Source organism: Vanessa atalanta, chromosome 21, assembly GCF_905147765.1.
Source record: "Vanessa atalanta chromosome 21, ilVanAtal1.2, whole genome shotgun sequence".
Lineage (NCBI taxonomy): Eukaryota > Metazoa > Arthropoda > Insecta > Lepidoptera > Nymphalidae > Vanessa > Vanessa atalanta.
The window spans coordinates 4,498,148-4,518,381 of record NC_061891.1 but is presented as its reverse complement, the minus strand read 5'-3'; the positions used below and the strand labels follow the sequence as shown (position 1 = coordinate 4,518,381).

Below are 20,234 nucleotides of genomic sequence, written 5' to 3'. Positions count from 1 at the left end.
CACTTTAAATCCACACGTGTGCGCCAACTTCCGGTTAAGGAGAGTCCAATTTACAGTTTCTATATATGATACAGTAAGGCATACTAATGTTTATGTAATTCGAACGAATACTTATTTAAAATGAGGTTATTATGACATTCTCTTGTTTACGTTTTGTGCAACTATTAACGAAAGTTGATATTGTAAATGATATGTAATGAAATATTTGGTAACTTTTCATTGTAGATTTTTGAAATTCTGTTGTTCTATGCCTTTAACAAAATGGCGAACATATTTCGTCATTACAATTCTAACGTTTAAAGTTGTTTTAAAATTTAAGCGAAGATTGATTTGAGCAATAGCTTTGTTTAATGTTTTTTTTGCCAATTTTAAGTGTCTTCTAGAATTTAACTGTATCGTTTTATGATATAATTATTAACTCCGTAATTATAAAAGTATTAAATATTATTAGTATTAAATACACACGTAATGTACGTATTATATAGGTTGCTGTAAAAGCTCGAAAATCTTAGGTTTTACTGGAAAATCTTAAGATTGACCTTAGTTCGAGATTTTACAGTAACATATATATAATTACGAGTGGGATGTGGCATTTCTGTTAACCGATATTGACAGTTTGATATAGCTTGAATTATGAGTAACGGACAGACAAATTAATGTCGACGAGAAATCGAATTCACTTGAGAAAGTCAAGCGAAGTTTTAAGTTTAATTATTACCTTTAAAATAAAGTATATATTTTTTCACGCAAAGACACATGTATATAGATTAAATCAACTTTATTGAATATTATTGCTGTTATAATGTATTGTTATTATTATTATGGATTTATAGGTCTAGTTTGTTCCAAAAAAACTTATGAATGAAAGTAAATAAGTACATTAAATTATATTCGTGGCATTGATCAATGCATACATTACGTACCTACTAACTTTTACTTAAATTTGTCCATGTATTTCCATTCATATATTTTTATGCCGTTATAAATTCGATGTCGTGGCCGCCGAACACTTTCAATTTCAATGAACGTATTGTGTTTCTTGTTACGCGAATTTCGTCTGACGAATTTCATCGGGTTTCCTTTTTTAACACTTTAACGCTCTGAAACGAATACCGATTCGTATATATTGTACAATTTAAGATCTCGGTAGTTCAATGACACGGAAATGTCTTTTCAAAGTATTCTAGTGTCATTTTAATATATTTATGAAAGCGAACAAACTTTAAGATAACATTTAGACACCAGGGGTGTTTGGACTACGACCTAAATGAACAGACTGGCCCAATACTATTATTGTCTAGGAATCCAGAATATCAGGACACAAGGAGGTTCTGGGTGATATCCTAAGAAAATAGGCGGCTGTAATACTTACCTGGGTCAATAATTCCAGATCAATAACACAAGGAAGACGACATGGCATATAATAATTACGACAATAAGTCCATGAAAACTTTAATCTCGAAATTTCTATTGTTAATTAAACTACTAATTTCAAGCAAATAATAGAAAGACGCCCCGAAGGATGCATATTCATGTGTTTTTTTTTAATATTTCAGTTAGAAGATTTAGATGTGACGCTAGCATCAGATGTCTCGGAGAGGCTGTCGTCTGAACACGTGCCGTTCAAGGCCATCAACATTGATCTCTCGCAGCCGGCCCACAATATTCATAACACGTTCAACAAGTAAGTAGAATTGTTTGTCAGCCTTACATACTATGTCTAAGTTAACTTAAGTCTCGACTTGCATTGGAACCAGTTATGTTTCTGGAGTTCCATTTCTTACTGCACATACATATATATATATATATATATATATATATATATTTATTCAGAAATGCTCTAATGTAACAATGATAAGATTTATAACGAGCGAATACATTTTCAATTCTGGATATAATTCCGAAATCTACTTTCATTACTGTACAATGGATGTCTGTATAAAATATAATGAATATAATTACCACGAAATAAATCAAATAAAACAATAGTTCATACACTTTCAGTCAATTATTCAAGATGACTTAGCATCGGTGTTATAAAAACCCGTGAAAGCGCGCCGCGAAGAACAAACCGGCTTTCCTCTGACAATACGCCATACAGTGATATACTGTGTGGTACATAGTATATTTATATTTGTTAATATAATTTCTAAAATAAAAAGTGACTTTGTCTATGGTTTCAAACAAGTTTTAACTTTCAGATAACTTAAAAATAAACCCCCTAAAATACTTTATTTTTAGTATTTTACATTATTGAATTTAGAAGTTCTCTTCTAAATAACAAGTCTTAATTTTAAAGCTGTGCGTTGCTAAATCGTTGATTCAGGATAATCTCTTATCTTATCTTAAAGGTATAACAATAATAAGAAGAATCTTCAGAAGAATTAAGAAAATTTCCATTTTTCTCAATGATAGAATAACTTTAACATTTTCAGAGGAATGTTGAACATAATGCATGAAAGCAGGAGTCTGAATATGTATCAGAGTGGCGAGTCACTCATGCGCATGTCTCCGCCGAGCTTGGTATCGTCTCTTGTGATGGAAAATTCTGGAAATTTCAACGCCGAGTCGCTGGATAGCAGGAAATCGATCTCTCAAAGGGATTCAGGTAAGAAATTACAATTACAATATTAAATCCGGTAATATTTATTTTCAGTCATTACAAAAAATCTATAAAAAAAATAAAGTGAGTATCTGTAAGCTCAATGAATTTCTTAATTTTTTTTTAATAAAACTTTAGGTCTCCCAACATCAGTCGGTCGAGATAGTATCGATCCAATGATGACCAGTATGACACTAAGTATTTTGGACGAAAAGGATATGAGCACGAGCTTCCTCTCACAAACCACATATCCAGACAACGACAGCTTAATGGACTCTCTACCACCGAGCCTCGTCAGTTCTGTCAACTCCTCCTACGTCGTTTCTAACACATCAAAACCAAAACCAGATAATGTTGAACCTAATATATTTAGTTCCGCAACCTTTACACATCTAGAACAATCGGAAAGACTCCTATCGGCTAGACCAAGATGTCAACTATACAATAGTTTCACCAAGCGAGACTCGATCAAGAACTCCGAGAGTTATACAAAAGCGCGCGAAGAGGCCTGTCAAATAGATACTGTTAAGGTCCTAAACGAAAATTGTGATAATACATTAGGCGTTCCACAGTCAGTGAGAAATTTACCGAAATCAAAGCCAAACGGGGAAATGAGCGAGACAATAACGCTGCACTACTCTAACAATAAATTCAAAAGAGACAGCGACGCGGAGAAAGAGAATCTAAATGCAAAGTTTAAATGCGACGATACGTTCTATAAAGATATGGGTATGCAAAAACCGATCGATTCGGGCAAAAGCAGTCTCAACGTCACATTGGATAAACAGGAGCTGAATGAAATAATACAGGCCAGGCAAAAGCTGTCATTGGCCCGAAAGGCGCTACCGAGTGACCCCGAGAAGCCGAATCAAGCAGACGTATCTCCGATAAAGACAATACAACTACCGAATCAAACAATAACAGTACCTCAAAAGAGCATGGAAAACGCATCAGAGCTGCTCTCGAGACGAAGAGCGATGAACTACGATAAACAGGACGAAGAGAGACCCGCAAGGGAAACGCCGAAGAGGAATGCGACGTTCAAGAAAGTATCTCCGAAGGCGAGCGCTATGGACGCGACTGTTGTGTACGTGAACTCGGACGATAACAATATGATCGATATCAATTCTGCGACTTTGAACCTTATCGATTCGAGTGATAGAACGTTGCAACAAGAAGTAAGTTTAAATTAGCCTTTTATTGTAATAAATTTTATTATAGCGATATTTGAAAAAGTGTTAAAATTACAAGTAATATTCTGTAAGAGTCCTACTGTATTAGACTAAAGGCGTTTCAAAGAGGGCTGATGGATACTCGAGTGCCAGATATTAATTCGACACTTGCAGGTCTTATGCTGTTTATATATCGTAGAGTTCGAGATGATTAATAAGAATACATTAAGCATATTAAATTAAACCCACGATATTCCGTTAAAAGATTCGTGTTCAATCCTCTGATCACTCAGGCAGATACTGTAAAACTAAATTACAGTTTTATACTATTATTTAATCGCTCGATTACGTTTAAAACCGCTGATCGTTAACTCGTCTGCAATAAAATTTAATGAGCAAAATTTAATCGGCTAAATAAAGAGTTTCTAGAAGTTATATCTGCATAGATAAAATATAAATATGGTGTGTTAAGAATTATTAATGTTTTGTAGGAATGGGGTTTTCAAGAGCGCGCGATGGTCGGGTCGAGTGAAAGCACGGGGACCGACACGTGCACGTTCAGTTCGAGTAGTCCGCCAGAAAGCGTGCCCGAGAGCTCTGCTGATCCACGTAAGTAGACCGTTATAGCAATGATTTATTAAAGTTGAATCATTTTACAAGATAAAATGTAAATCTACCATAAATAATCGTTTTTTTTTTTATTTGACATTGCCTTTTTTAATTTCAGGTATCCAAGTTGCGTCAACACCCCTAATGTCCTTCAAAAAGGGAGCTAAAAACGAACTCTTAAACCTTCACACAACAATATCGCCGATATACGATATGTTGGAAGACAAATCATACACAGTAGCGAAAGCTCCAAGCGCAGGTTCCGATATGGAAAGAACGTACAACATGAACGCGACAGTCATAAATACTGCGACTATGGTCAAGAAGACGTCCGCCAAGAGGGATATATTAGCTCCTAAAACAAGTCCCGAGAAGAAGATGTCTATGCCCATTCCGGTGCAGAGATCGCCCCCTAGTCGAATTTCTCCCACGGAAGGTGGTAAGTACAAAGGCGATATATTACATGTCACTTTTTTTATTAATTAGTTTTCATCGCTATAATTGATAAGGTTTCTACCATAGATATTTTAAAGATATGCCATAATTTCTTATTATAGTTAGATTCCGAGAATTGCCTATTTTTAATTTTATAAATATATTCTAACGAAACACATTTGTTTCTTATTTACAAAAACAGCTCATTATTGTGTTATATATTTTATATTTAAAATTGTCCCTTTCATTACAAGTTGTTTTATTTTAGGTCCGTATGGTGTGATGGCACCCCCCTCAGCCGTTCCGAGAAAAACGAGTTTACCAACATCGAAACTGAGGCAATATAGCTCACACAAGGAACTCAATAGGATACCCGGTGAGTGTTAATTATTAGAAAAGTATTGGTTTTTTAATAATATTATATAATGAAAATATTTATATTTTTTGTTAATTTATACAACAAAAAATTATTAGAAAGATGGGAGCTTTTTATGTTATCTGCAATAAAGTAATTAATTTGTGAATGTGATGTGGCAGGCCCCGCGCCCCCCGCGCGCGTGCTGGCGGGCCGCTCCATGCTGCGGCGCGGCGTGTACGCCTCCAACCCCGCGCTGTCGCCCACCGCGCCCGCGCCGCCCGCGCCCCCCGCGCCGCCAGCGCACCGGGTGAGAACACCTCGCTACTACATCTGAGATACTTAAACAAGTTCCTAGTGACGACCATTCCACGAATCGAACTCCTAGGAAACAACTGACGAATCCGGAATGTAAGATCAATCCTAAGCGATGATTTGGCTAGGGAAGGTCACGCGCATTAACTAAAGAGCGAGTAAATTCTTTTGGGAGCTCGTTGCGTGAGATGGACCTTAGTAATAGTTTTTTAACGGAAACTAGAGAGACACGTGGACTAATCACTAGTACTTATCAATTTCACACAATTGTTTAAGAGCGCTCTATAGTCTCTCTCCCCGAATAAAGTAACCCCTTTTGATGATGATTTTTTGCCCTTAAATATTGGTTTAAGAGTGTTTTGCATACACAGAGATTTGCAAATAAAAGCTATAAAAGTAGTTTAAGACAATGTATTGCCGTGCAGAAAGAAAGCGATTCCGAGAGACCGACACTACCAAATCCCCCGGCGCTCGTCCGACAAGGAACGGAGACGTTACGTAGAGAGAGACCTCAGAGCCAATTGGTTGCGCCCAGAGATGTAAGATAACACATGATTAGCTTATTCATGCTTAACATATACTGCCTTCTAGTTTCACCCACTAAATAGAGCCACCATATTTGCCACGCTGGGGTAGTCTTCAATAGATACCCGGACATTAGAAGAACTGGGCTATGTGGGATTCATACCTACTAAAACTCACCATATCTCATTCGTGAGTGTCGTTAGGACTAAGGGGAATGAGGCAATACCATCAATTGTTAACGCCTCGACCAACCTGATGGCGGCGAGGAACCAACCCATAAACATTATTAAGAGGGGCTATCATCAGGGCGATGATGGCATGCCGTAAAAATATGCTTTATTCATTGCTTAGATAATTACATTTTGAAATGTTATACTAGTTTATAGTGCTTTTAAATATTGATTGAAATATGTTGTAATATTAATAAGGTGATGGTTATTTAGTATGTGTTTTTAATACATTGTTTTTGTCTTTTGTGACTAATTTTATTGAGGTATTTTCATTGTGTTGTTTTCATACTGTTTGTTTCATACAAGGCTTTGAAACATTTGGCAAAATATACTCTAACTTTGATATGCATATGTAATAAACACAAATCAATTTTGTATCAAACTTTTAAGACTCTTTACAAACGCTTTACAAGATATAGTTTATAGCTACATAAGGATATTTCATATACAGAGTGTTAATTTTCGCCTCATGGCGTGTTCATTCTACAAAATTCCCATAACAAATGATAATAATATTTTATTTATTCATTAAACAGTCAATTATATAATGCATGACCATATCAATATATTTGTAAAGAAAATAGTAAAGGGTTTATTAATACTTTCCAAAGTTCAAATAAACTAATTCACATATCTAGTGAAACTGATAATTTTCATACTTTGCCCTTAACATAATTTTGCCAAATGCTTTGAGCCTTACGCCGCGGTGATAAGGTCGTGTGTTGCTCAGCTGCGGCTAAGCGCGGTCGCGGCGAGAGGGGTGCCCGTGTCCTTGCGCAACCATTACGCGCCCGTGAGTTACTAACGTTACATTACACGTTTGTAATCAACATCGGATTGTATTATAAAAACATTTTTTATGCCATTTTAATGTCGTAAATGCGTAGTCTTTTATAATAGTTTTACTACACCGACGGTGGATTTAGTTGCATTCGTATTTTTAATGAAATATTTTAACATAACGTGAGCTCCCTACCTTCTTTCAAATATTAACTGAAACTCATCCGAGTCCAGGTCCAGACCGGAATGTCAAAATACAAATTTAAATAGGTATCTAATAAGATTATTCAAAAGTGCTGGTCTTATTTTAAAGTAAAATAAGAAATATACTCGTGGAATATACTGATATATAATATATATATATATATAAATTTGTTTCAACTGATGTTTTTATTCTTACAAAGTTACTTCTACTTTCAATATTATTTATATATTTTCAAATAAATTGTTAATTGCTAAGTAATTGGTAGGTAAACTATTTAGGTTCCACTTGTTAATGGCTACCGAATTCGGTTCTTAATAACAGAATTATAATAATAATAATAAATACAATCCGATGTTTTCATAATAATATGACATTTATGCTTACATGTTTGCTATTGTGAAATTATTAATTATTTGTTTACTATGTAGGTATGACTAATTATTTGTTTACTATTAAATAATGTAAAAAAATTCAAATAAGTAAAAAAAATATATTTTTTAAAAAAAATTATCGCTTTTAATTGTGGATTGCATGAAGTTTTAAATAGCTTAGTGTTGTAATGAAATTCATTGACGTTGTAATGATTTTATGGGGTAATCGTTGAAAGTAAGACTTATAAAGAGCTTTATTTCTGTATTACTAAGGTGCATAATAACGTTTTAGCCACCTACAACGCGCCCGTATTCGATAGCGGGATCAACCACACTGCGAATTTCTAGACCGACGTCAGTGCCACTACAGAAACCTGTACCAGGTAAATAAAATTTCTTAAAATATAATATTATTAGTGAAAGCAAAAATAAAATAATCTCGGTACGATTTTATTAAAAAATTACGCGATATTTTGGTAGGTATAATTTATTTATAAAATTAATAATATGGTCGAATTAAAGCCATACTATGATATTAAATAATTTAATGGTTTTGAGTCTTAACAGTTTTATAATTGTGTGTTTTTTATTAACAGTAATTACCCCACAAGTGGAGCAGCCCAGACCTGCGACAAGCAGCGAACCGCGCATGTCTGGTCTTCCTCGACCGTCTCGATTACCCGCACCGCGACGAGCTTTAAGGTAGTTATTTATAGGTATCATAATACAAGTCTTAAATATTAATTTTTTAGAGGTTTGATTAGATTTCTAGTTACAAACATGTTTCTATCCTTCACATATAAAACTCGCTACTGTGTCAGAATCGCATATGTTTTCAGTTGAATATTTAATTTTGAATTATATATTTAATATACTTATTAAATCGTTGTTTCAGACCACCATCCGTATACTCAGTGGCTCCAGCGGGGGAAATGGACCATTACTGACGAAGCGCCTGTTGTGCCAACTTCCTGGGCATATAGCCAGATGTATTATTTTTTAAATTTAACGTTTACCTAAATTAATACGACTGAAATACGAAAATCGGTATATATTTTTTAAATTTGTACCGCCTTTTTCGTAATTTTTTTCTATGTAATATATGTACGTCGAAACAATGTTGCCAGTATTGTTGCTAGATGATATACCGTTTGAGATTTTAATAAATTACCAGTTATTATTATCTATAGTAACAATATTGTTAATATTTACTTATGTTAGTGATTAACTTAATTCTTTTTTACCTATTTTTCATTTTACAAAATAATAAAATTTTCATTATTGATTTACAAATTAAAATTAACTTGTTCTATGTAAAATTTTCAACTTAATAAAAATATTATGCTACACAACATATACTTCCAGTGAATTATAAAATAGATTTTTTTGGAATGTCGATCTTTGGCAATAAAAAAACGTTCCTGGTATAGATATAAAAAAAAAACAGTTACAGGAAGGGCTTATGTAGTCTTCCAACTGACATTCATTTTGACGTTTGTTTTTTTTTTGTAAATTTGCAGATTATAATTTGTATTAGAGACATTCAAAACTTTTCGGGTAAAAATTTTGTATATGTCATTATATTGAGGTAGGGAAAATTCACTTTTCGTACAGTGAAAAGTTTCAACATTTCACCCTCTTAGTGTTTTAAGTGACGCTCTCTTTTTATACTAGTTTTCGATTTCGCTCAAAATTCCAAATTTTCACCTGAATTTAAGATTTGGTACAAAGACATACAAATTAAGATATTATTTCTATGTTGTATACAAATTTAGTATGTAGTAACGAACGAACGCTTCGGGGTTAGTTATTTATTTCATAATAAGACAGTTTTGCATTTTTTTTATAGATGATAATCATGTAGGGACGTGTAAAATATTTTTGATTTAGATATAAAACAATTATATACGAAAAACTATTTAATTTTATGTAAAATAACACTTTCGTAAAATAAACGTATATACACGCACAATATTAACATATTTTCAATTATTGATCACGCAAATAGTACTAACACTTGATATAATTTAAATCGTCAACCGTTTAAATGCAAAGCTGAATGTATACTAATAAATTATTGTTGTATATTATGTAAATCAATTTAAGTGTAAAAATATAATTTAAAATCTTCCCAAATAATGCCTACTGTTCTCTCCTATCACATATCGATACTATAAAATTACTTCTACTATGCTTGAGAATATATCTTACTAAAGTCTATATCATGTTTAAATACCCACAACGGATCACCTTTTGCACACTTTGTTAACTTAATTTATACTTATACTAGTTCAGATGGCTGGGGGGGGGGCGGATTGACGAATGTATTCTTGACAACGTATATGAAAAACTTCATGCTGATAAATTGAGCAGTTAGACGTAAAAGCGTAACAAATAAACCAACTCACTATTAAAAAGCTAAACACTTTCTTTGTTAGATTTTTTTTTGTCTTAAATAGTTGTTTATTGACTTAACATCACGCTATGACCTGTAGGGGCGGAGAAGTAACGTTTAACTCGGGTGATTTATATGAAAATAATCATTTCAACTGTTTGAGTTATTGTATTTCTGTTATAAATTATTAGACCATTAGTTGTTTATTTATCGTAGTATACGTGGGTTTTCTTTACACTTGTTTTGAGATTATAAATTTTAGTATTTAAGATAGCCTCCCCGACATTTGTCATTTTTTATTTATTAACTTCATATAGGTTTATTTATAAATGTGAAACTTTTACTAACGTATACAAAGTGTGCAAAGGTGATACAAATCACGCAGTGTTATTAATATTAGGCTTTTATTCCATCCGTTGCGTCGCTTGAGATATATTCCGCCGTGCTGTACGGTTTTTTTGGACACGTCGTGCCTTATTTAGGTAGTGTAAGGAATTTTGTTTTCATTTTCTAATAAAACAGTGTATTTACAAAACATTTATTTTATTTTCCCCATGTTTTTTTATTATAGATGACAATGCAACATGATGTATGTTTATGGTATATGTAAAAAGTATATCGAAGTTCTGAAACTGTACTATGTTCGTGCATCAAAAATGTAAAAACCGAATAGACGCTGTATCTACGAACACATTGCGCTCCGTTTTGTTTTTTCCCTGATACAGTGCCATACATAAAGCAGAACATGCTACGTGTTACGCTGCAGCTAAAGTCACTTGGTAGTGTAGAATAAAAAACTTTTTTTTTATGGTACCGGTAGGCGGACGAGCAAATGGGCCACCTGATGGTAAGTGGTCACCACCGCCCATAGACAATGGCGTTGTAAGAAATTTGAACTGTTCCTTACATCACCAATGCTCCACCAACCTTGTGAACTAAGATGTTGAACGTCCCTTGTGCCTGTAGTTACACTGGCTCTCTCACCCTTCAAACCGAAACACAACAAAATTGAGTACTGCTATTTGGCGGTAGAATATCTGATGAGTGGGTGGTACCTACCCAGACGGGCTTGCACAAAGCCCTACCACCAAGAAAACTAGTTGACATAACCTTGTGACAGCTAGTATGGATTTGAAACTAATAATTTCGTATTGTTTAAAATTAAATTTACTGCATAATTATTACATTAATTCATAATTATAATATGTGTGATACGAAAGACTTAAGTATAGTATCTGACATATGAGTATGACTTTTGGAAATATTTTTTTTTAATTCTAAACGCAAAATACGTATTTTCTTAATGTCACTTATCTATAAATATTTATTATATTTCCTAGCATTTCTTGAAAATACGTTGTTGAGTCTAAGTAAGTATAATTAAAAACATTATTTAATTTCTTCGATCGAGTCTCATTATCATTCCCCAGAAGAGAAGATTCGCTCCACATGGCCATAACTTGACAAAAACCTTTTATTAATTTGAAAAGATTTTCTTTTTTGTAACTTATTTGCCTCTTTTGTATAGTATAGGAACACGTACAGACAAATGAGCCACGGATGGGTAAGTGATAGACATTGGCGCTAAAAGAAATATTAACCTTTCTTTACATCATCAATGCACCACCGACTTTGGGAGCTAAGATGTTTTGTCCCTCGTGCCTGTTACTCTTGGCTCACTCACCCGACATATCGGAACACGAGAAAATTAAGTATTGCTGTTTGGCGGTAGAATGCGACTGACTGAATGACGACTGGATGGTATAATAACCTGGTGATAATGAACTATGGTGATAACCTACCCAGGCTATAGTTTCGTTAACATAGTGGAGACGCACCCTAATACATATTATATAGGAGATAGATTACAAAAGAAAACTATTAAATGGAAGTATTTTTGAAAAGTCAAAGTGTTTTTCTTTAATAAATCAAGAATTAACCTACCTACTTATATGTTAAAGGTTAATTCTTGATTTCTTAAATAACATCATGTAAACTTTTTCATTTATTTTAAATTTCAAAGCCATTATTATTAGTTCCCAACTAACGAATTATAATTTAAAAATAATTTTTTTTTTTTTTTGTTATACAACACAAAAGTAAAATAGAAATACGGAAATAAATATAAATAATAATACAGCTAAGAAGTTTGTATTTTTTTAATTTATATAATATCACTAGTTAAAAATTAAAAGAAACCAAAAGAGTAAGTTTTATATATTATAACGTGAATATAGCCTATTACGAGGCGTAATATCAAAATAAACCAAACTGAGTGTAAAACTAGTAGTTCTGAAGATATAAATAGACATACGAGTTGCATATATTTTCAAAGGTTAAAAATGTAATAGTGATACATTACTATTCAAAGTAAATTATAAATTTAAGCATTATTTTTCGTAATTCTATTTTTTTTTACATGAACCGACTACCTAGACTTGTTTTATATTTTGATTTTATAAATTCAATAAAAGTAAAGCAAATATTAATAAACAATAAAACGAAAATAAAGAGAAAATTATTGTAGCTGTCGTGCATGTGCATAAAGCTCAGTAAAATTAAATACATACCATTTACTCAGCAATATATATAAATAAAACTAAGGAAATCCGAAAAACATACTAAAAATAATTAATTTAGACAGGTTATAATTTAAATAATATTAAACAAATTCTTATATATCTAATAATTATTATTATATTGTAAGATTAAAAAGTTTTGCATATCTTTAAAATAAAGATAGGTATCTTAAAGAATTTGCACTAATTTTGCTTACCTTACATAGTGTCCCAATCATTAATTCAATAGTAGAAAATATTATGATTATCATATATACGGTTTGAGGTTTTAAGTTTTTTAAATTACAGTAATAAGTTATAAAAACAAATATTTCTAATTTACTCAAACATATATAAACGAGTGTTGCCATGACAGTATACTATAATGTAGAAGTAGGCCATTGTTATCTGTAACCTTATGATATTTTGAGTGTGTGTGTGTGTAAAATGAAATCGCACGTTATATGCGAGTGTGCAACGTCGCGAGTGCTGTCTACTAAATAATTTTCGCTTTATACGTTTTTATTTTTATAAATAGCAGATTTAGACAAAGTGATTAGTAATGTAATAACGTAAAGTGATAAGAATTGTGATATACCCGAGCAATGGCCATGAAAATATACAGTGTTTTCGTCTATGTGATCCCGTGCAATAGATCGTCACTTTGGTTGTTTGTCAATGACGTCTGCGTTTAGCGCAACGAAAAGTGGAATTATAGTTTGATTGTGACAAGTAGTGCAAACATAAGTAAATTAAATTGTGATAACCGATGCGTGTTAATAAAATGGATGAGTGTTTTCTTCATTGGAACAATCCTAAATCAACTGGGGCCATCAGAGGTGGCTCATGAAGAAAGGGTTAGTTTACCTGTTTTTTGTTTACTTTTAGTATCGCTCATACCCAATTTGTCAGATATACGATTATTCGTTTTAAACGAATAACGAGACGAATTGAACTCGAATAACGCCTGTGAGTGATGAATTATAGGTTATGATTACCTTAGTAGTTATTTATTTTGGCATAATTTTAGTGGAACAACACATAATAATATAGGTAATGTGTTGCCTTATATTTATTATGAACACGGATGCGATAGTAGTTATAGATTGAGGTTGGGATGTATTCATTCTCTTTTGTTACTTTCTCTTAACCATGGAGTGAAGGGAGAGACAGTGACAGCATGATGTCATCCGCCATATTCACGAGCGAGATAGCGCTCTACAATAGATACACCTCTGTTTTTAATACATCACTATTGTGATTACATTAGTTTTCTACTTCATGTTGTAATTAACAACTGCAATTATATTATTGTTTTTAACCAATTAATTAGGGGATAAAATAATCTTAAGATAGGAAATTAAATCATAAACAATATTTTTTGTTTGATGTTCAAATAATATGAGGATATCATTAATTGTTCCTGTGTTTACAAATGTGAATAGCAATTATTTATATTATAATTATATTTATTATTAAGTATTTATTTGGGAATATTCATTCATAGCCCTATTTTTATAACTAATCCTTAAATGATTAGCAACTCAAGCAATTTAAACTATTTATTCCACAGACAACACAATAAATTAAGTCAACTGGTAAATTTTATGACTAAGGATAAGCAAGTACAAATAGGCATATTTTATACTTGTAAAATTATATTATTTTTATTAGAATATATTATTTAAACCCAAAACACTTACTTCATGATAGCATTGTAACTAAATAAAATGAAAATATTTGCAGGTTTTGATTTATATTCACAACTTTACGTTTTATCTGTATTCTATAAAGTAAACATAGTAAACTTTTTCTGTTTCGAATTACACTATCATTTTATCTTAACGCAATATGAAATGAATCTACATTTATATTGTTTCTATAAAAATATATAAATACATTTAAATTAACTTTGAACTATTGTCAAGCTTATAAAATTTTATTAATCTATGCATGTTTTTTACATACTTAACTTAGTATTTCCCAGACTAACCAAGTATGCAAAAAATTTAAAACTACATAAATCGGCCTTACAAACATCTCTGCTATTTTCAATTGCTTAGTTACACTGTATTCCAAGAATATATAAATGTAATATTAAAGATAAAGTATAATATAATATAGTATAATTGAATACTGAATTTGAAGAATTTAAAAAATACATAATATTTCAAAACAATCATCAACGAAGCTGTGGCTGGAGCACACTCATGTTTCAGTTTATGTAAATTTTCCAGAATGAAAACTTAATATAAAATAGCCTACTTGAATAAAGCATATTTTGATTGGTGTAAAAGTTTAGTAAGTCGTCTTGCTATCACAGATACATGTTTAAAACAAATTAATGTTAAAATTTAGATTATGGCGAAATAATCTGTGCCCTCTTGGCATAAATAAAAGCCAAATTAAAAAAAAAAAAAAAATTTAGACTACGATACTACTTAGTAATAAAAATCAAGCAGGCTCATCATAATAATTTCAATACAAATTATGCATAAGACACCTAACCTACTGACACATCTGGAAATTACTGTAAAATGTAAAATAAAAAAATACTATTTTTGTAATTTGATTTTTGTATCAGACTTAAATAAAATTAAAGGAATAGGATTACTTTCACATTTATATTTTCTGTTTCATAAAGATAACTGATACACTTTGAACTTTTGCATTAGATAATATAGCCTTTTTAACTTTATCTGTTGAATTTTAAACAACTTTCGCACAACTGTTTGAGCTATAATTTGATTTTGGTACTTAAGACAACATAAACTAGTACACTATATTCTATCTATTTTAGTAGATATAAAATAAATGCCAGTACTTACACAAAACAAACCATATTTAAAAAATATTGATTGCGATGATACACTTTTTAATACCTTCAATCAAAAATTAAGTTTTGCCAAGATATTTTTATGTGATACTATTTTAATTTCTTCAAAAAGGCTTCAACATTGTAAACTGTAAGAAGAACTTTTGTATTATCATTTTATAATGTCATTATAAATATGTTACCACTGGTTCAGTATCAAGATTCTACAGAAGGAAACTGATAAGAGATTCAGGAGTTAATCTATTCACACAATTAATTTACATATATGAATGGACACATTATATTTTTCATTCAAACTTAATAAATAAAGTTACTAATACATTGAAAATTGGATTAAAAGGATTTATAAAACAACTAAACAAACAAACCAGCTCAAATTTATATGCTAATTTCTTAATCATTTTATGATTATTACTAATTCAAATCTTTACAAATATTCAAAATAACATGCATATTAAATAAATAATACATTATAAATTTTTTTCAGAAATTATAGATTAAAGTTATCAATGATAATGATAAAAATATCTAAATAATAACAAGCGATTATTTTTTCATGCAAAAGGTATGTAAAAAATTTGATAAATGATTATTATTTTAAATATCAATATCAATTTATATGCTTAAATTATTTACAAAATACATGCACATATTTAGATTGTTATCTATTTATAAGTAATACAATCAAAACCATCAATAGATTGTCCTGGTTGTTGTTTTAGTATATAAAACCTTCTCTAAAATGTGATGCACCTTCTGGTATAAATATCATGTATATTGATTTAGTAGATTTTTCAACCAAAAAAATGCATATAAATGACTCTACATTTGTTACTAAAGATTAATTTTCATAGGCCCATTGAAAACTATTAATTATTACTGACTACTCCGGAATATTCCAGAACTACAAAGCTCTCTAACATACAATGAGAAATATTTCAATTGTAATAATAATAAGTCAAAAGCTGTGGTGAATAATTTATTTATTATTACTAATGTTATAATTATTGTTTGTATTTGTTGAAAATAAATGTGCATATTTTCTACTGTTACTCATTAGCCTAGTGTTGATAACATAAAGCATTGAAGCTAACCCATTTATTTGCTGATACCAGTTTGAGGTCAAACACACATATTTATGAACCATTAACTGCATTGAAAAGTAACTATAAAAAGTTACAGTAATTTAGATTGCATTTTAGTTAATAAACAGAATAAGTATTTGTGTTATAAACACAAACTTAAGAGCAGATTTATGTTCGAAAAGTTTCAATAACTTGTGTTACTGGATAAAAGAATTCATATCTCAAATTTTATGAATGTATTTTAAATCTAAAGTTGGGTCACTAATTAACAATGCTGTATTATATTTTACAACCCAATGAAATCAAATTAAAAATATTTAATTAAAATATGAATCTACCATTTGTTTAAGTAACATGTTTTTCATATTAAAAAGTTTAAAAGTTTTTTTTTAAATATGTATTTTATTTAATTTGTTACATACTTGGCTAAATAATTTGGACTGTTATGAGATTGACAAAGTTGTATAGTTTTAGTTTACTGTCATAGTCATATATATAATAATAGTATGTTGAAATTCTTTCCCTTCTTGTAATTTGCAATGAATGTGCCATCATATGCTAATTTATGTATTTGATGGTGAATATAGTTAAGTAACAGTAGTGTTCTTACACCATACACATAATACTATGTAATGCCCAGCCTGTACGCAATGCTGCTTCTATTTTTTTTTACTTATATGATGGTCACCACCAACCAAAATCCATTTACGGTGTAAGTATTAACTATTCCTCATTTCCAACCATGGCACCTAAGATATTATATCTCAAATCATCACACTGGCTCACTCAACCTTTAAACCGAAATACAAAAATACTGAGTATTTCTGTTTGGCGGTAGTATATTTGATGAGTGGGTGAAAACTACTCAGCCGGGTTTGTAATGTAATATAGCACTCACCAAGCCTAATATTACTGTTAGACTATAAAATATGTAACTTATGTTAAGGTGCTGCCTTCATTAAACGCGCTTCAAACAGTTCTGACGATTAGTTCTTAATGAGACATCGTTTTTGGACCTAGCAATTCATTTTTACCTAATCAAATGATACGTAAATCCATAGAATACGTAAAATAAGTATATATATGTATAATATTTTTAAGTTGGATTGCTGAAACCAGTGTGTTCTTATTGTTTCAAAAATTATATTAATATTGGATATTCATAGATTTCGCTGGTCATACGTAAAAATGTTCTTATAGATTTGATTTCATAATCGAAATCTACTTTATAACACTGGCTTAGTGTTCGTTATGTAATGATAAGATTTGAGTTGATCTATCGTTATCGGCCGTTTCAAAAGTTTTTGAAACTGTAATAATCAATCGCGGCAAAGATTTCCGGTTTATAAGACTTTATCATCAATTACGTGTTGTACGTAAATAACGTGTAGTAACTTTATAACTTGCGCTGTCGGTTCACGATAATGGCGGCAATTAATCGTTGTTGCGCACGCGCCTTCTAACTGGCTTGTTATCGGAGCTTTACGATTGGCTGACCGGTTCGGATTGATCCCCTCGACGTGCACTATAGTAATAAGCAAATTGTGACATTGATATCAAATATCATTATATAAAAATATTTTATAATCTTAAGGATACTGATCATTTAGTAAACTTTATTTTACTAAATTTAATCGATAGTTTTAATTGCTCAAGGCATATTATAATACACATATATATATATAGTTTTGTGTAGAATAAATTATTATAATTCCTTAAACTTGCTCAACCAGTTGCACAGGTGAGGTTAATGTTTTAATTTTAAATGTTATATTTTAAATACCTATTTAATTTAAAACGTATTTTTTTATTAAACTAAGACTTAAATCTACATATGGATAAAAAAATATCATAAAAACTCATGCTTATAATTTTGATAAAAAAAGAGCGAAATTCCACAGTTATGTGATTTTTTTCGATTCGATTCGATGGCATGCATGAAAATTACATGCATATCAATAAATTATTTGTCTAGAAGTATAGAACTTAAAAAAAAAAAAAAAACAGAAGACTTGGTCCAAAACCGTGCGCTATTTTGTGATATTTTTTATATATGTATATTTTAATGAATCTATAACTCATTGTATATTAAGGAACACCGTAAAGTTTTAAATGAGTGCCATACATTATTCAGTGCTACTGACTTAAGACATTTCCAAATACAGCAATTAAGCGTCTATAAGGCATACTACAATTTACCGATCGAGGTGTGCAATACCTACGTTTGAACAAAACTACGTTGTTAAAAAACTTATTGAAATCGCATTTTTCCCTGTACGATAATTTCATAAATCAATTTTAAAATATTCAAAATTGTTTTGTTTCTGTACATATTCACCTCGCTATTAGTATGGTATGAAATCGTACTATGTATGTATATAAACGAAAGCAGCTTTATTAAAAAAACACATCACACTTTGACGAGACTAATTTGTAACCCAAGCGTATATTATATGATATGCACATCGCTAGAGCGACTAGCGGCCTTGTCCCAATGCTCCCGATTTATGAATCGTGTCGCATGAATATATAGACCATACAAGTAATTTAAAATATACAACTGATGTAAAGTCTAGGGCTAATTTTAGTATCAATTAAATGAGCGTACGTTAATAATGCGTCACGAAACGATATTCACATTAATACATTTCCTCTTAAACGATTTTGGTCACGGCAGATTTCCATAGGACGTATTATAGTGCACAAATGTATGGTAAAAACTAGTATATGCTCTATTCACTCAGTCTCAATATCAGAACAGGAATTACTACTCGAACGGATGAGTTCAGGCACTGGACCAACAGCTTTACGTGTTTTCTGAGGCACGACGTTGTAAACACACGAATTCTGACATTTGAGAATTTCCCACTATTAAATAAACCCAATAAAACTTTAATTGAACCTACCTCGAGCTCAACGAGGCTGTCTCAGCATATATTTAACAAGTTGAGACATATATATATGTATGTATATGAACATAAATTGCCTTCTGCAAATACAACAGTACACACGTAATTACTTATGCATATCCCTACTGATATATCTTTGTGTTCCGTTAGCTTGCCTCTAATGCCCGTCATCGTAATTTAAATAAATAGTATTTCAGTTAATTCTGCATTTGTTTCAATCAAGACCTTAACTTGGTTGAGTGAGACAATTACAGGCTCAAAGGACATGACATTCTAGTTTTCATAGTTAGATATATAAGAAATGGTTTTCAGTTAATGTGTACAACTGTCATCGCCTGTTAAATTTTAAAATATGGAGCTTTTTGTTCGACCTCATCGTCCTCATGTGTCTCACGTCGTATTTCATCTTCGTCATACTTACGAATGAATGATCTTTTATCGCATGTCATAAAAAACGTATTAAGAAAATATATATTTTCGTCCAAAGAGAGGAAATTTAATTCGAGAGTATTACTTTTAGTTTATTAAAAGTAACAGCATTAACTAAATCACATTCCAATTATCTGAGTGCGTACTAAACTGTTTCAGTTTATGGACAGAGAAGGAATGAACGCATTACGTAAGCCCTTTATTACGACAGACGTCGGATGTCTGTCTTTGTTTGTTGCTAAAAGATGAGATTATGTTAAAACCTTTTCAAAGTACATGTTGTCATAGTCACTTGACACTTTGATAAGTTTTTTTAGAGGATAAACATTATATCAAATTTTCGAATACGCCTTTAAAATAATGCCAAAAAAATATGTTTATCATATGAGTAATATAGGGATTTAATGCCAAATAAAAACAAAT

The 20,234-nt window shown here is 31.1% G+C and overlaps 2 protein-coding genes across 3 annotated transcripts in view; both read left to right on the top strand.

Moving 5' to 3' along the window:
- LOC125072371 (formin-like protein 20) overlaps positions 1–10,523 on the top strand; it is a 30,089-nt gene extending 19,566 nt beyond the window's left edge. The window contains exons 4-15 of one of the 2 annotated variants that reach the window (XM_047682989.1): positions 1,557–1,684; positions 2,436–2,608; positions 2,741–3,780; positions 4,266–4,383; positions 4,502–4,822; positions 5,087–5,194; positions 5,356–5,483; positions 5,914–6,027; positions 6,974–7,036; positions 7,892–7,982; positions 8,196–8,301; positions 8,495–10,523. In XM_047682989.1, the coding sequence (XP_047538945.1) occupies positions 1,557–1,684; positions 2,436–2,608; positions 2,741–3,780; positions 4,266–4,383; positions 4,502–4,822; positions 5,087–5,194; positions 5,356–5,483; positions 5,914–6,027; positions 6,974–7,036; positions 7,892–7,982; positions 8,196–8,301; positions 8,495–8,546 (2,442 nt within the window). In that variant the 3' untranslated portion in view covers positions 8,547–10,523. The remainder of the gene's footprint in view (positions 1–1,556; positions 1,685–2,435; positions 2,609–2,740; positions 3,781–4,265; positions 4,384–4,501; positions 4,823–5,086; positions 5,195–5,355; positions 5,484–5,913; positions 6,028–6,973; positions 7,037–7,891; positions 7,983–8,195; positions 8,302–8,494) is intronic. The other variant, XM_047682990.1, reaches the window with a different exon arrangement.
- A 2,509-nt stretch (positions 10,524–13,032) lies between these two features.
- Positions 13,033–20,234, top strand: part of LOC125072184 (AF4/FMR2 family member lilli) — a 208,551-nt gene continuing 201,349 nt past the window's right edge. Inside the window, exon 1 of the mRNA XM_047682709.1 lies at positions 13,033–13,409. Coding sequence (XP_047538665.1) covers positions 13,399–13,409 — 11 coding nt within the window. The 5' untranslated portion in view covers positions 13,033–13,398. The remainder of the gene's footprint in view (positions 13,410–20,234) is intronic.